We start from the raw sequence: 17,738 nt of genomic DNA, 5'->3' as shown, positions 1-17,738 counted from the left end.
CCCCCATGATTGACATGGAGATGGATTCCCTGTCCCGTTAATGGCAGCGGGCGGGCTCACATGTCCAAACAGCCAGTCTTAGGCAGGGACAACTAGCTGCAAAGAATGGCAAGTAACTGGGACTGCACCTCAACACAGAGGCACCCTCTCACCACATTTAAAAAAAAATGTAATTAAAAAGTACAATAAGCAGCCAGGCCACCACTTTGGGCAGGGGGGAGGGGCGGAGTCCCTCCTCAGATTGACCTTTAGCAGGAAGGGAAGACCTGTAGGCCTGCTGGGAGTGCTGACACCGCCCCCCCTCCACCCCCCCAAGCCTGCCTTGCTTGAATCCAGGCATTAAATTCTGGAAACTGGAAGCCAACTGGAAAATACGACCCAACCTCCATTACCTACCTTTAACACGGCTCTTAATGAGCTAAGTGACTGGCTGCCTCAGGGGGACGGGGCAGCCCTGCCGGCCTCAATCCAGCCATGGCCAAGATGGCTGGTGGCGGGAAAGGAGTTGGGAAAGTGGCATGCCGGACCCTACATGTCTGCCTCTGTTCCCAACCTTGGCAGGGCCCAGAAATCCTGCCGCACATTTCACAAAGTCCGTCAGTGCTTTGGGACGTTCTGCACTTGTGAAGGGGGCTCGATAAATTTCAGTCTTTCTTTTCAGAGCCAGGACTGGAGTAAATATGATGAGAAGCTGTTACAGGCCGTCGACGGCAGTGACCCTGAGAAAGTGGCCTCGCTTCTCAACAAAAGGACTCTTCTCACGACAAAGCTCGACACCGAGGGACGATCAGCGTGAGTCCCACATTTTCTTTCTTTATTTGATTATTGGGCCCTTTATATGGCCACCCACAGGATAAAGAAATTATGAACTTCCTGTTTCAGCAAAAAGAAATGGGAACAAGGCTTGGCTTTCTCTGTGATTACCAGCCTCACCAATCATGTTTTTGACTTTGAGGAGATTCACCTTTCTACAGTTTTGTTAAATGAGCCTTTGAAAAGAGAAAAAACTTGGCAGTTGAAAATCTAATGTGCTGTGATTGTAGTGGGTGTGCTGAGATCACATATCCTGGTGCTCTTCAGCTGCCTCCTTGCCACTATTGGCAGGGTTAGTCTGAGAATGCTCTATTACCCTTGGGTAAGTATTTACAAGTACCACTTTTGGGCCCTTCCCCAGTGCCCATCTGCTGACGGTGACTGGAAACATCCGGAAGCAGCTGTGCTTTCATCTGCAGTCTGGTGCCCATACCAGCACCACTTCAGTCAGAATGGGTAGCCAGAGTCCCAGTGCCCTGAAACTCCATTGGGGTTCGTCCAATATCTTGCCATAACTCCGGCAGGATGGGTAGAGAAGCAGCAGGGAGCTGCAGCTATTCTGGCCCTCCACCTTTCTTGTAAGGAACCTAACGTACACCTGTTCCATGGGAGGTGATGATGGGCCTGGGGTGAGGTCAACGCCAGTTGGCGGGGGTGGTCGGGGGTGGCGGTGGAGGGTTAGGAATTTGGAATCAGGGTAGAGACTCCCTGAGATGGGGGATTTTGCTCCTGAGACTCAGTCAGAAGATGGTTGGCACACCGAATATTGTCCAAGAGGCTCTGAGTGGGATTTCCACTCTCTATGATGAGGCTGAATGGGGCAGATATTTGGCTCTGTGACGGTGTAAATGGTGATGCTGACCCAACAATTCATTTGGCATCCCTTCCTATTTGAAGCCAGTGGGAGAGGTGTAAACTGAACTGTCAATGGGGGAGGTGTAAACTGAACTGTCAATGGGGGAGGTGTAAACTGAACTGTCAATGGGGGAGGTGTAAACTGAACTGTCAATGGGGGAGGTGTAAACTGAACTGTCAATGGGGGAGGTGTAAACTGAACTATCAATGGGAGAGTGCAATGGCTTGATGGAGCAGACAGGTTTCAACAAGAAACAGATAAACTTTATTACAGAGAGCTTTTGAGGTGCTACATGCTCGATCAGGACTCTTGTCAGGAAGCCCCCCCCCCACCCCAAGATTACACATGCTTAGGGCTCATTTGTCAGAGCCTCCAAGAACATCATATGACCCCTGATAGATAGCAGGAGAGGCTATACCTTCAGTTACTACATTTCCTCCTCCTTTAGTTTTTTGTACAGTTTTTATTTAAAGGGAGCATTTAAATATCCAGCAACATATACATATATACAACATCAGGTGATTAAAGATTAAGTTTGATATGCTCTCCTTATATGGCTAGAGCGGCGTAGCTCAACCACTTGAGATTCCTCAACAGGATCGACATGATCAGGAACTGCAGCACAAGACACATCATTAGAAAGTGGCAGTTCTGGGTTTGGCAACTCTACAGAGACGTCAGGCATGTCCATTCTAGGTCAATCTGTCACCTCACGGATTGATGGTTTGACGTTTATCAAGATGGAATAGTTAGTTATTGGAATGTCTCTCCAGCATGAATATGGTTCATGATTTTATGAACAATTTTATCTTCCGCTTGCATTTGGAAGGATGATGGACCAAACTCTAGACAATGGTTCCAGGAACCCAACAAGATCCACTTCCAAAATTTTGTATGAATACTGTGTCACCTTAACTGAATGTGTGAGGTTTCTATTGCTATGAATATCATGATTCCATTTTTGATTACTCTGATTCCTCTCTATCTTCCCCTCTAAATTTGGAAACACCGGATTTAACTTTGTTCGTAGGCAGCATTTCATCAATAATTCAGACGGTGTTGAACCCGTAGAATGTGGCGTTGTATGATAACTGAGAAAAAAGCAGGAAAGTCAAGTTTCTCAAGTACCTTCTGATAACCTCTTCATTCCAGATTTGAAAGTTTGTATCGCTCTCTCAGCTACATCATTTGATGAGGGATGGTAAGGGGCTGATTTAATATGTCTGATTCCATTTAGATTCATGAATCCCTAAAACTCTGGGCTGGTAAAGACTACCGTTACCAGAAACGACAATTTGAGGTAGCTATGTGTGCTAAAACAGTGATGCAGCTTCTCGATAGTTGCGCTCTATATTGGTGATTTGACTTCATATAAATCCATCCATCTAGAATGTGTGTCTATGATCAACAAATACATGGCACCTAAGAATGGACCTACATAATTGATATGTAGTCTAACCAGGCCACTTCCACGGATGTAACAAAGCTGAACAGGCAACTTCTGTTATTGCTGACAATGGAGACAGTGCTTGACCATGCTTTCAATGTCACTGTCAATGCCTGGCCACCAGACATAGCTTCATGCAAGCATTTTCATCTTCCATATGCCTGGATGCGCACGGTTCTCTTCCTTGCGAAAGGACGACAACACTAGATCCCCACAACAAAATTCCACATTGACAGCTTAACTCTGTGTTTCTGGTATGGAATGATCTCGTCTCTTCTGATACAGGCAAATTTGACCATCTTTGCAAAACAAAGTCTCTGACTTTCGACAGTATTGGATCTCAGTTCATCCAATTTCTAAGTTACTTCACACACACACAGGCGAAGAATCCAGAAAGTTCAACTTCTTATGGAACAGGAGCATGCACAATGCTATCTGGTAATGGGAGATGACTGAGTGCATCCACATTTGCAATATGCAAGCCAGGACAGTGCATAAAGCTATACTCATATGCAGATAGTATCAAAGCCCAGCGTTGTATTCTTGCTGATATTATTGGCGGAATGGCTTTATCCTCACTGAATAATCCCATTAATGGTTTATGGTTCAACATAATGGTGAAATGTCATCCATGCAGATACTGGTGGAAATTCTTCACTCTGAATATCACTGATAAACCTACCTTTTCTAGCTGGGAATAACCCTTCTCGGCTACGGAGAGGGTTCTCGAGACAAAACCATAAAAGTATGGAGCCCGGACTTGAAAATAATGCCTCCTTCTGAGGCTCTTGGCCACTGTTTTATAAAACTTAGTGTAACTTGCTTGCTTTAATACACTGTGCCTCTCTCACTAATTTAGCTGCTCTGAACATCTCTACCTTAGGTACCATCTAGCAGCAATGAGGGGTCACATGGACTGTTTGGAGGTCATCCTGGCACACGGAGTGGAACTCACTGCCCTGGATGGCTCAGGTAAACATTTCACACTCAAAGGGTTTTATGGGAGGACTCTTTTCCATTGAGGTGGAATTGTAAGGTCTGGGGGTTCAACTCCTGAGGGCGAGGGGAGCGTGGCCTCCTCATTGTCACCGTTTCATGTTTCTCTTAAGTTTCTGCAGATCTTGCACCCAGATTTTGCTGGGTGCTGTGGAGCATCCTCGGGGAATTAAATCTCCTGCTGTACAAACCATTCTGTCACACAACACCATCCTTTCAATTGCTGCTTTAATGTAACAGTAGACATGATTGATTCTGCCATTGGCTACCATGTTTTTGTAGTTCACACACTAAGGGCTGAATTTTCAGGGGCTGGGTGGTGTGTCAGTTGCAGAGCGCCAGAAATTTTGAAGGAGGTGAGTTCAAGGCTTGGGCACACTGCCTTTCCCCACACGGCGGCCAGGCAATAGACACATTAAGAGCCTTGTTACAGATGAGCTGAGGAGGCCAACTGGGATTTTTCAGTCAGAATCAAGTTTCCTGACACAACAGAGGGCACCTCAGCTCCCTGGAGATGGGAACCCAGTGGCAGTGCCAATGCTCCTGACAGGTCTACAGGCCCTCCATGACTGCCAAGGGTGGGTGCAGGAAAAGGCCACCTGGAGAGTGGACCTCCACACCACTGCCCCCCCGTCCCTCGCCCCACACTTAGCAGTGGCCTGGCTGCTTTTTCTGTCTTTTTATTAAAGTGTGGCTAAGTGGGATCTTCTTGTTGAGGTGCCCTCCCAGTTACTATGACATCCTCCATCCCTCTCCAGCTGGAAGGCCCCTGATTGGCCTTTCAGTTCTGAGTCTGCCTGCTGCCCTATAATTGGACCAGAAACCTGTCTCTGCACCTCCTGCTTCTCATTTCCGTGGTGATAATTCAGCTTGAAGTGACTGAGCTGCCCACTGCACTGCCTGGAGAGCTATTGAGATACAGACCAGGACGTTCCCAGCTTTGACACATGGGCTGCATTTGATAATTATGAGATGGGTCAGTGACATGAGTACCATAATTGACCTCAGCATCCCACAGCTAGGGGAAAAGCAAAACAACAAAACCATATTTCTGATATGGTGACTCTTAGAGAGAGAAGTTTAAAGGAAGACTTAGTGGAAATGTTCAAAATTATGAAGGGGTTTGTTTAATAGGTAGACACTGTATCCACTGGCAGGAGGTTTCATAACAAGAGGGGTATTGATTTAAAATAATTTGTCTAGGAACCAGAGGGAAGATGAGGAGGAATTTGTTTTTGCAGTGAGTTATTACAGTCCGGAATGTGGTTGCCTTTCCTGCTTTTGGATAACATTATAGGTGCCTGAATGATCAGATTAATGACCGTGTTCAAATAGCGCAAAGGAATTTAATGCAAAAAATTAAAAAGTGTACTAAAGATAGCACACTGAGGAGATAACATGTCAGATACCTTATTTTCCTGAGGATGCTATTGAGGTACAAAGTCCATGGGCAGGATTTTGATGCTGATATGGGGGTGGGAACAGAAGTAGGCACTGAATTTCCTGACGCTGGCTGGTGTTCTGGTTTCCCGCCACAGTCCCGGTTTTCAGCCATTTTCCTGGGGGGGGGTGGGGGGCAGTGGGAGGTCGGACATGGAATGGCTACCCACCCACAAACAGAGAATAGCTTGTTAAAAGGCCAATTAAGGACTTTGATCAGAGGGCGACTGGAACTTTCCAATGCCCAAACTCCCCAATAGGGTTAGACACATAGCTTCTCGGTGGCTGACTTGGGGGGAGGTGCTCTAGGATCACTTTGAGGCCCATCCCACAGCCGCCATACCTACTTGCCACACCTGTGGCCACAATCCAGAAGCTCTGGCCATTTATTTTCTTTAGTTTTGTAAAAGGTGCAATGGACATCTCAAGTTGGAGGTGCCCTCTCTCTCCCTTACCTGCAACAGCAGACTGCAGCTCCTTTAAAGTGCAGGTGGGCCTATTATTGACCCTCCACTTCCGAGAGCCTGTCTGCCATCTTTCATAGGACTGTGAGTGTGACCTCTGGTCACTAATTGCAAAAATTGCTGTTGAATGACTATTCTAAATATGCTGCAGAGTTGTGACCTGCATTTGATCCTGACATTAGAGTTCTGACCCCAAACGGTAATCCTGCTGTTGTAGGGTGCTGCTAAGTTGTAATACGAACATACGAATTAGGAGCAGGAGTAGGCCACTAGGCCCCTCAAGCCTGCTTCGCTATTCAAAAAGATCATTGCTGATCTGATTCCTCCACAATCCTGCCTACCCACCTTAACCTTTCAGCCCCTTATGTATCAAGAAACTAGCTACCTCTGCCTAAAAAATATTCAAAGACTCTGCTTCCACTGTCTTTTGAGGAAGGGAGTTAACAAAGACTCACAACCCTCTGTGAGAAAAAAATTCTCCTCATTTCTGTTTTAAATGGGTGACCTCTTATTTTTAAACAGTGACCCCGGTTCTAGATTCTCCCATGAGAGGAAACATCCTCTCTACATCCACCATGTCAAGCATCTTATGTTTCATTCAACACCTTTTACTCTTCTAAAGTCCAGTGGATATAAGCCTAGCCTGTCCAAACTTGTCACATAAGACAAGTCTTTGTGGTCTTAAGTGGGTTAACTGTATGTATTTATTAACAACAAGAACTATGTACATATATACTGTAAATGGTTCAAGCTAGAAACTGTTTCCATGCTTGCTTGGACATACTGCTTTGTCCAACACTAGACTGACCCTTAGATGTGGGTCACGTATTCTCTTACATCACTGTTTGAGTGGTATTGTATTCAATCCCATGTTAACCCTATATGTGCCAGACCCTTATACTACACCTGCCCCATATAATTTCATTAACCTGATGTGTTTACCTGGTTTCAAACTAGGGTTGAATGCGTTACATTTGGCAGCAAAATTTGGGAACCATCAGTGTGTGAAGAGGCTTCTTCAGGTATGAGCACTCTGAGATAATCCTTGTTCATATTAAAGCAGACTCTGGCAAAACTGTAATGTGTTGTTATCCTGAGATACTCCGATTCCAAAATTGCAACCAAACTTTAGTTCAGGAATGAGTGTGGATCTTAAGGTTTTCTGGATGTGAGGTGTTGTCCCACCACAGACTGGGCTCCAATAGTAACACCGGGTGCTCGCTAATGATGGTGCGGGGTCTGTGTCCTTTTTTCTATATCGGATATTCTGCAGTTGGTAATAACCAATGTGTATGGATTTCAGTGCTGCTGACCTTTACCCTTGTGCCACAACTGCTGCTAAGGTCTGCCTCTATTACATGTTCACATGTTGTGTTATAAATCTACTGGATGGATTCTGTTCTTACCCTATTTGTTTCAGCTTTTCTAAAGCCATGCTCATTGTATGCTTACTCGCATCAAGTGCCTTGTGGCTGCTGATCTACATTGGCTCCCGATTTGGCAACACCTCAATTTTAAAACCCTCATACTTGTTTTCAAATCCCTCCATGGCCTCCCCCCACCCCAATCTCTGTAACCCTCCTCCAGCCCCACCAACCCTCTGAGATCTCCGCGCTTCTCCAACTCTAGTCACTCGTGCATCCCCAGTTTCCTTCGATCCACCATTGAGAGCCGTGCCTTCTGTGGTCTACACCCTACGCTCTGTAATTATAAGGCCATAGGAAATAGAAGCAGGAGTAGGCCATTTGGCCCCTTGCGCCTGCTCCGCCAGTCAATAAGATCATGGCTGATTGTGGCCTTAACTTCATTTTCCTGTCTGTCCCCACCCACCCCACCCGCCCCTCCCTGTAACCCTCGACTCAGTTGCCAATCAAAATCTGTCTAACCCATCCTTGAATAAATTCAATGGCCCAGTCTCCACTGCTCTCTGGGGAGGGGAATTCCAAACATTAATGACCTTCTGAGAGTAAAAAAAATCCTCCTCATCTCTGCCTTAAATGGGATTACTCTTATTTTCAAAGTGTGCCCTTAGTTCTAGATTCCCCCACAAGCGGAAACATCCTCCCAACATCCATCCTGTCAAGTCCCCTCATAACCTTATATGTTTCAATCAGATCACTTCTCACTCTTCTAAACTCCAATGGGTATAGGCTTAACCTGCTCAACCTTTCCTCATAAGATGAACCCCTCATCCCTAGAAATCAGCTGAGTGAACATTCTCTGAACTCTTTCCAATGTAAGGATATCCTTTCTTAAATAAGGAGACAAAGACTATACAGTATCCTAGGACCCCATGAAGTCTCATGGCATCAGGTCAAACATGGGCAAGGAAACCTCCTGCTGATTACCATGTACCGCCCTCCCTCAGCTGATGAATCAGTGCTCCTCCATGTTGAACACCACTTAGAGGAAACACTGAGGGAGGCAAGGGTGCAGAATGTACTCTGGGTGGGGGACTTCAATATCCATAACCAAGAGTGGCACGGTAGCACCACCACAGACCGAGCTGGCCAAGTCCTAAAGGACATAGTTGCTAGACTTGGTCTGTGGCAGGTGGCGAGGGAACCAACAAGAAGGAAAAATGTACTTGACTTCGTCCTCACCAACCTGCCTGCTGCAGATACATCTGTCTATGAAAGTCTTGGTAGAAGTGACCAGTGCAGTCGTTGTGGACACGAAGTCCCATCTTCACATTGAGGACACCCCCCCATTGTGTTGTGTGGCACTACCACTGTGCTAAATAGAATAGATTTCGAACCCGATCTAGCAACTCAAAACTGGGCATCCATGAGGCACAGTGGGTCATCAGCAGAAGCAGAAATGTACTCGAACACAATCTGTAACCTCATGGCCCGGCATACCCTCCACTCTACCATTACCACCAAGCCAGGGGATCAACCCTGGTTCAATGAAGAGTGCAGGAGGGTATGCCAGGAGCAGTGCCAGACATAACTAAAAATGAGATGTCAACCTGGTGAAGCTACAACACAGGGCTACTTGTGTGCCAAACAGCATAAGCATCAAGTGATAGACAGAGCTAAGAGATTCCACAATCAGCGGATCAGATCTAAGCTCTGCAGTCCTGCCACATCCAGTCGTGAGGCTCCTCAAATATCCCCATCCGCAATGATGGAGGGGCCCAGCACATAAGTGCAAAAGATAAGGCTGCGGCGTTTGCTAGAATCTTCAGCCAGAAGTGCTGAGTGGATGATCCATCTCGGCCTCCTACGGAGGAACCCAGCATCACAAATGCCAGTCTTCAGTCAATTCGATTCACTCCACATGATATCAAGAAATGGCTGATGGCATTGGATCCTGCAAAGGCTATGGATCCTGACAATATTCCAGCAATAGTACTGAAGGCTTGTGCTCCTTGCCATGCTCCTAGCCAAGCTATTCCAGTACAGCTACAAAATTGGCATCTATCTGGCTATGTGAAAGTTGCCCAGATATGTCCTGTTCACAAAAAGCAGGACAAATACAACTTGGCCAATTATCATCCCATCAGTCTACTGTCGATCATCAGGAAAGTGATGGAAGGGGTAATCAACAGTGCTATCAAGTGGCACTTGCTTAGCAATAACGTCAGTTTGGGTTTCGTCCGGGTCATTCAGCTCCTGACCTCATTACGGCCTTGCTTCATGGACAAAAGAGCTGAACTCCCGAGGTGGGGTAAAAGTGACTGCCCTTGACATCAAGGCAGCATTTGACCAGTGTGGCATCAGGGAGCCCTGGCAAAACTGGAGTCAATGGGAATCAGGGGGAAACTCTCTGCTGGTTGGAGTCATACCTAGCACAAAGGAAAATGGTTGTGGTTGTTGGAGGTCAATCATCTCAGCTCCAGAACATCACTGCAGAAGTTCCTCAGGGTAGTGTCCTCAGCCCAACTATCTTCAGCTGCTTCATCAATGACCTTCCTTTCGTCAGTAGGTCAGAAGTGGGGATATTCGCTGATGATTGCACAATGTTCAACACCATTTGCGACTCCTCAGATACTGAAGCAGTCCATGTCCAAATGTAGCAAGACCTGGACAATATCCAGACTTGGGCTGACAAGTGGCAAGTAACATTTGTGCCACATAAGTGCCAGGCAATGACCATCTCCAACAAGAGAAAATCTAACCATCGCTGCATGGGATTCAATGGCATTGCCATCACTGAATCCCCAACTATCAATATCTTGGGGGTTACCATTGACTGGAAACTGAACTGGACTATCTATATAAATACTGTGGCTTCAAGAACAGGTCCGAACATACAAACAAGGAGCAGGAGTAGGCCATTCAGCCCTTTGAGCCAGCTCCACCATTTAATAAGATCATGGTTGATCTGATAGCAACCTGAAATCTGCAACCCACCTACCCCTGATAACCTATCACCCCATTGCTTGTCAAGAATCTATCCACCTTCACCTTAAAAATATTCAAAAGCTCTGCTTCCACTACCTTTTCAGGAAGAGAGTGCCAAAGACTCACAACCCTCTGCGTGAAAACATTTTGTCTCATCTCTGTTTTAAATGGGCTACCCCTTATTTTTAAACAGTGACCTCTAGTTCTAGATTCTCCCACAAGAGGAAACCTCTTCTCCGCATTCACCATCAAGACCCCTCAGGATTTTCATTGTTTTAATCCAGTTGCCTCTTAAGCTTCTAAACTCCAGCGATACAAGCCTTACCTGACCTCATAAGGCAACCCACCCATTCCAGGGGCAGGATTTGCTGGTCGTTGAGCAGGCGTGGTGGGTGGGCCTGGGAGCGGCTGGGAAACAGCCCGCCACCCACAACCAGCCCCTGACCGTGATTTCACACTGGCTGGCCAATTAACGGCCAGCATGAAACGCGCGCTGAAAGGCTCAGTGTTGCCGGGTGGGGGCGGGAGGACGGCCAGCATTGTAATCTGCGCGGGTGTGGGGGAGCACGCAAGGAAAGCTCCCTGAAGGCTGAGAGCTGCCTCAGCAAGCCGAAGAATTTTAAGATCAAAAATAAAGATTTGGAAATTCTGAAAAAAATATCCCCACATAGGCTCACTCACATAAACATATACAGAATAAACATTATGTCAAAACATTTAAAAAAAATTAATGTCAGGAACTTCATCCCAGCTGTAGATGAGGTTTCCTCAAAAATGCCTGGCCAATTCGTCCGCCCACCAACCATAATGTTAGATAGGCAGCAAAACATCTCTCTTAATTAATAAATTAATGGCCTCAATAGGCCTCTTGATTGTCAGCGGGCATGCTGCCGACTCTTGTGGGCGCCCGCTGACTGAAATATCGTGCGAGTGCGGGATGATGTCGGGAGGCTCGCACGACATTATTGCGCTCCATTTTACGCCCGATTGGATTAGGCATGCACCCACCTACGGGATGTAAAATCCTGCCCCAGGTGTTAGTCTGGTGAACTTTCTCTGAACTGCTACCAACGCATTTACATCTTTCCTCAAATAAGGTGACCAATGCTGTACACAGTACTCCAAATGTGGTCTCACTAATGCCCTCCACAACTGATGCATAAGCTCCCTATGTTTGTAAACAATTTCCCTCACATAAATGATAACATTCTATTAGCTTCCCCAATTACTTGCTGTACCTGCATATTAGCCTTTTGTAATTCATGTACTAGGACACCCATATCCATCTGCACCTCAGAGCTCTGCATTCTCTCAGATAATATGAGATAATATGCTTCTCTTTTATTCTTCCTGCCAAAATGGATGATTTCACATCTTCCCACATTTTACTCCATTTGCCAGATCTTTGCCCACTCACTTAACCTATCTATGTCTTTTTGTACCCTGCTTATGTCCTCTTCACAACTTACTTTCCTACCTATCTTTGTGTCATCAGCAAATTTGGCAATCATCTCTTCAGTCCCTTCATCCAAGTCATTTCTTTAAATTGTAAACAGTTGAGGTCCCAGCACTGATCACTGTGGCACACCGCTTGTTAAATCTTGCCAACCTGAAAAAGACCCACTTATGCATAATCTCTGGTTCCTGTTAGCCAGCCAACCTTCTATCCATGCCAATATGTTACCCCCTATACCATAAGCTTTCATTTTCTGCAATAACCTTAGATGTGGCACTTTATCAAATTGCTTCTGGAAGTCTAAATACAGTACATCCACAGGTTCCCCTTTATCCACGGCACATATTGCTTCCTCAAATAACTCCAATAGGTTGGTTAAACACAATTTCCCTTTCACAAAACCATGTTGACTTTGTCTGATAACTTTGAGTTTATCCAAGTGCCCTGCTATAACTTCTTTAATAACAACTTCTAACATTTCCCCTACGACAGATGTTAAGCTAACTGGTCTGTATTTTCCCGCTTTCTGTCTCCCTATCTTTTTGAATAATGGAGTTACATTTTCTACCTTCAGTCTAATGGGACCTTCCCCTAATCTAGGGCATTTTGAAAAATTAAATTCAATGCATCAACTACCTCATTAGGCACTTGTTTAAGACCTGAGGATGAAGTCCATCAGGACCCAGACTCTTGTCAACCCGCAGCTCCAACAATTTACTCAGTACCAATTCTCTGGTGACTGTATTTTTCCTGACTTCCTTCCCCACTACCATTTCTTGGTTTATAGCTACTTGTGGGATGTTACTTGCATCAGATTTCACTATAGAGGATACAAGATGCCTGTTGAATTTATCTATCCATCTCCTTGTTTTCCGGACTCACTTTCTATAGGACCAACACTCACTTTGTTAATCCTTTTCTTTTTAAAATATTTATTAAAAACTCTTACTATCTGTTTTTATATTTCTAGCTAGCTTTCCCTCATACTCTAATTTTTCCCTCCTTATTAGTCTTTTAGTCATTCTTTGCTGTTCCTTATATGCTGTCCAATCTTCTGACCTGCCACCTATCGTTGCATAATTATATGCTTTTTCTTTAAGTTTGATACTATCTTTAACCTTTCTAGTTAACCACGGATGGTGTGTCTGTCCCTTGGATTTTTTCTTATTTGTTGGAATGTATTTATTCTGTGCATTCTGAAATATCCCCTTAAATATTAACCACTGCATCTCTGTTGGCTTATTCCTTTATCTAATTTGCCAATAAACTTTAGCCAGCTCAGCATTCATGCCCTCATAATTGCCCTTACTTTAGTTTAAAAACTTAGTCTCAGACCCATTCCTCTCTCCCTCAAACTGAATGTAAAATTCAATCATATTATCATCGCTGCTATCTAGGGGTACCTTCACTGTGAGATCATTAATTACTCCCATCTCATTGCACAATACCAGGTCTAGTATAGCCTGTTCTCTGGTTGGTTCCGGAACATGCTGTTCTAAGAAATTGTTCCGAAAACAATCAATGTACTCCTCATCTAGGCTGCCTTTGCCCATCTGACCTTTCCAGTCTATATGTAAATTATAATCTCCCATGATTATCGCTATGTCTTTCTGACAAGCTTCAATTATTTCTTCCTTTATGCTCAACCCTACCATGTGGTTACTGCTAGGGGGCCTGTACACCACTCCCACTAGTGACTTCTTGCCTTTACTATTTCTCATCTCTACCCAGACCGTTTCCACATCCTGGTTTCCTGAACTTAGCTTATCCGTCTCTATTGTCTAATACCATCATTAACTAACAGAGCCACCCCTCCACCTTTTCCTCATTTCCTGTCCTTCCTAAATATCCCATATCCTTCAATATTCAGGTCTCAATCCATGTCCTCCTGCAGCCATATCTTCGGATTAGCTATCAAATTGTAATTATTTATTTCTATGTGCGCTCTCAATTCATCTGTTTTGTTTTGAATGCAATGTACATCCAGATACAGAGCTTTTAGTTTCATCCTTTTATTCTTTTATAACCTCTAGATTTTTACTCTCTATCGCTTCCTGTTATGGTCTGTTTTCCATTTCGTGTAATAATACCTTTTCCTTTTTGTCTTGACTCGGCTCTTTGATTTACCACATCTTCCCAAATTTGATCCGTTGCCCCCACTATTTGATTTAAAACCCTCTATACTTCCCTAGCTATGCAGCTCGCAAGCACATTGGTCCAAGCACGGATCAGGTGTAGACCATCCCAACAGTACAGATCCCGCTTTCTCCAGTAATGGTGTCAATGCCCCACAAACTGGAATCCACTTCTCCCACACCAGTCTTTGAGCCATGCATTCATCTCCCTAATCTGTTTAATCCTATACCAATTTACATGTGCCTCAGGTAATAATCCAGAGATTATGACCTTTTGAGGTTCTGCTTCTTAATTTGCTGCCTAGGTCCTCATACTGACTATGCAGAACCTCCTTCTTTGCCTGCCGATGTTGTTGTACATGTACATGGACCATGACAACTGGGTCCTCCCCCTCTCACTGCAAGTTCCTCTCCAGCCCTGAGCAGATGTCCCGCACCCTGGCACTGGGCAGGCAAGACAGTTTTCTGGACTCACACTCTATGCTGCAGAGAACAGTGTCAATACCTCTGACCATACTATCCCCTACTACCACTACATATTTTTGGCTAGGAATCCTGTGTTGAATAACTCACTTCCTGACTCCCCAAAGCCTGTCTACCATCGACAAGGCACAACTCTCCACCTGCCTGGATGAGTGCAGCTCCCACAACACTGGCTTGACACCATTCAGGACAAAGCAGCACACCTAATTGGCACCCCTTCCACAAACATTCACTCCTTCCACTACCAGCAAACTGTGGCAGCAGTGTGTACCAGCTACAAGATGCAGAAACTCACCAAGGTTCCATAGGCAGCACCTTCCAAACCCACAACCACTACTATCTAGAAGAACAAGGGCAGCAGATACATGGGAACACCACCACCTGGAAGTTTCCCTCCAAGTCACTCACCATCCTGACTTGGAAATATATCGCCGTTCCTTCATTGTCGCTGGGTCAAAATCCTGGAACTTCCTCCCTAACAGCACTGTTTCTGTACCTACACCACAGGGACTGCAGCGGTTCAAGAAGGCAGCTCACCACCACCTTCTCATGGACAATTAGGGATGGGCAATAAATGCTGGCCTAGCCAGTGGTACCGACATCCCGTAAAATGAATAATAATAAAAAATTTCTCTCCCTAAACCTCTCCTTCCTTAAGCCATTCTTTAAAACCTAGCTCTTTGGCCATCATTTCCTTCTGTGACTCAGTGTCAAATTGTTGTTTGTTAATGCTCCTGTGTAGCACTTTGGAACACTTTACTGTTAAAGGTGTTATATAAATACAAGTTGTTATAGTTGATGTGATTCTCACCTTATGTCGGTATCTCTGATAGAGGTTCAGGAATCATATCTTCCATCACTTGGAGTTTGTATGGATTGATCTATGATGGATCTCAGAGCGTGTTGTGCTGATAAACTCGAGGAGTCTTCCAATTTTAATTTCCATTGATTTTGGGTCCAAGGTGATTATATTCCTCTTCCAATGTCCCAAAAGGAATGAAAAATCAAGTTTAGTTCTGTGCTGGGTTACTTGCACCATGAATTCACCACTTAAGCAGTGAAGGTGAAGATTCCCAGGGCTAATTATTATAGAGATTCCTACATGAGTGGGCACCAAACAAGGACAGGCCAGAGCTTGGCTCTGACTTTCTTTCCATTTTCACAAGCCTTCCAGCCATGAAGTCTGTTGAATGATGAGCACTTGGTCAAGATATAGAGGGCGACCGCATTCGTTGATGTACCTCAACCTTTGAGGTTGAAGGAATCATATCTTGCTTCTGGGTTCCTGATTGACCTGTATCTTACTTGGAGTGCAGCATTCTGGGTGGCCATATTCTGGTCTGATGGATGTGGGCTTTCTCCAGCCTGAACAGGGTCTCGGCCTGACTCCTTTACCCGTTTCCACAGAGCATTCACAGTTAGTCCAGTATGGCTGATGTCCAGGAAGTAATAGCATTGGTGTATTGCTTCCAAGCCATATACCAAGTTGACAGAACATTGGAACCCATGTCCAAAACTTTTATAGAGGTCACAGAGACTTGAAGAGCCTGATGTTACTGTTGGATGGATTAACAGCCACATTTCATCAACAGGACAATGTCACAGAAATGTCTCCTAGGATCAGATCTGTGCATACAAGGCATTCATTGGGAATGACCCAGAGCACAACTCCAAGATGAAGCAGGATATCAAACAAAGGGGCATAAGGTCAAACTGGTGAAAGGAACAGCTTAGGACCACTGTTATTATGACCTGGAAGCAGATTCAATAGCAATTTTCCAAAACAATTATATGAATTCTTGAAAGGGAAAACATTTGCAGGGCTATAGGGAAAGAATAGGGCGGTGGGACCAATTGGATAGTACTACCGAAGAGCTGGCACAGGCATGATGGGCTGAATAGAGTCCTTCTATGCTGCATGATCCCGTGAACATAACTAATTGTGAAGTGAGCCATTATTCCTGATGGATCTGTATTAGAAATATATAAACTTCTTTATGATTCAAAAACAATGTTTGTTTCAATGAATCTGATCAGCATTTGCAAAAAGGACTTGCATGAGTATTTAACAGGGATTACCTTGGTGGGCTGTGAAAGATGGTGCAGTCTGGGTGCAATTTTGACTCTGGGTGCATATCATATGGGTTTTCAGTGGTGCAACAGTGCTTTCGCATGATGTCCTGGGTGAGAGAGTCTGAACATTTACAATACTGGGTTACATCTCCTTTATGGCCACGAGCCATTTAGGGGAGGAGCACAGAATTCCAAACCTCCCCTTTGGGGCCTAACAGAATTCCTGAACCTCAATCAGAGATGCTGACACAAGGTGAGGATCACAACAACGATAACAACTTGGAAATTTCATTGTTAAAATGAAGGGGGTGAGCTGGGGGTGGGATGGGGAAAGCAATTGTGGTGGTGTTGTGAGGGGGGAGGGGAGAGAAGGGCAGTGTAAGAGTGGTGGGCAGATCAGGACATTTTTGTGCGGGGGGACATTCATACAACAATGGAGGTGAGAGAACATCGAAGGTATGGCATTGGTGGGTGAGAGTGACTATTCTAAAGAGATGATTGGAGTTCTCCTTAATGGCCTGGCCAACATTTATCTCTCCACCAACATCACTAAATCAGATCATTATCAAATTGCTGTTTGTTGGAGCTGGTGCATAAGTATATCCTTCATCACAATTGTATTTACACCATGAACCTACTTCATTGGCTGTAAAATGCTTTTGGACATCCTGACATTGTGAAAGGTGCTATATAAATGCAAATCTTTTTTTCTTTAGGAAAAATGCCCAGTTAATGCTGTTGACAGTTATGGGAGAATCGCATTACACCATGCAGGTCAGTACCTTTCAGAGCTGTCACATTTTCCTTCAGCCTGTTTGAGTGTGCTTACAGTGAGCTTGCAGAGTGACATGTTTAAGAATAGTAACTATGGTGTCCCCAGAAGAGCGGTTCACACACTCGACGTTCTCAATTTGGAGTAGAGCCAAGAACAGGACAGAGAGGCATCATCACTCAGGCTCATTCCTTCTATCTTGGTAATGGGCAGGTATCAGCAGGCAAAGGGAGCAGACTGGACCACCTACCACCTCATTTGGGGGCCTGCAAAGGGAAAGGGGCTGGAAAATTTCCCTGAACATATTTCTGGGTCTGGACCTGATCCTGATCCTGGTACAGGTAGATTTATCCTAATACTTATCCTGGATCTCTGCAGTGAGTGCTGCAGGCCTTATGAATATTTTGAAGATGATGAATGTTGGACTGTTTTCTCATCACCAGTGGCTCAAAAG

At 44.9% G+C, this 17,738-nt stretch overlaps 1 protein-coding gene across 1 annotated transcript in view; it reads left to right on the top strand.

Moving 5' to 3' along the window:
- Positions 1-17,738, top strand: part of LOC121287567 (ankyrin repeat domain-containing protein 24-like) — a 95,901-nt gene that overhangs the window by 9,702 nt on the left and 68,461 nt on the right. Inside the window, exons 2-5 of the mRNA XM_041205497.1 lie at positions 662-792; positions 4,000-4,088; positions 6,974-7,038; positions 17,229-17,286. Of these exons, the coding sequence (XP_041061431.1) occupies positions 662-792; positions 4,000-4,088; positions 6,974-7,038; positions 17,229-17,286 (343 nt within the window). The remainder of the gene's footprint in view (positions 1-661; positions 793-3,999; positions 4,089-6,973; positions 7,039-17,228; positions 17,287-17,738) is intronic.

Source organism: Carcharodon carcharias, chromosome 14 (genome assembly GCF_017639515.1).
Source record: "Carcharodon carcharias isolate sCarCar2 chromosome 14, sCarCar2.pri, whole genome shotgun sequence".
Taxonomy (NCBI): Eukaryota; Metazoa; Chordata; class Chondrichthyes; order Lamniformes; family Lamnidae; genus Carcharodon; species Carcharodon carcharias.
The sequence above is the reverse complement of the archived record's forward strand: the minus strand, read 5'-3'. Positions and strand labels throughout refer to the sequence as shown.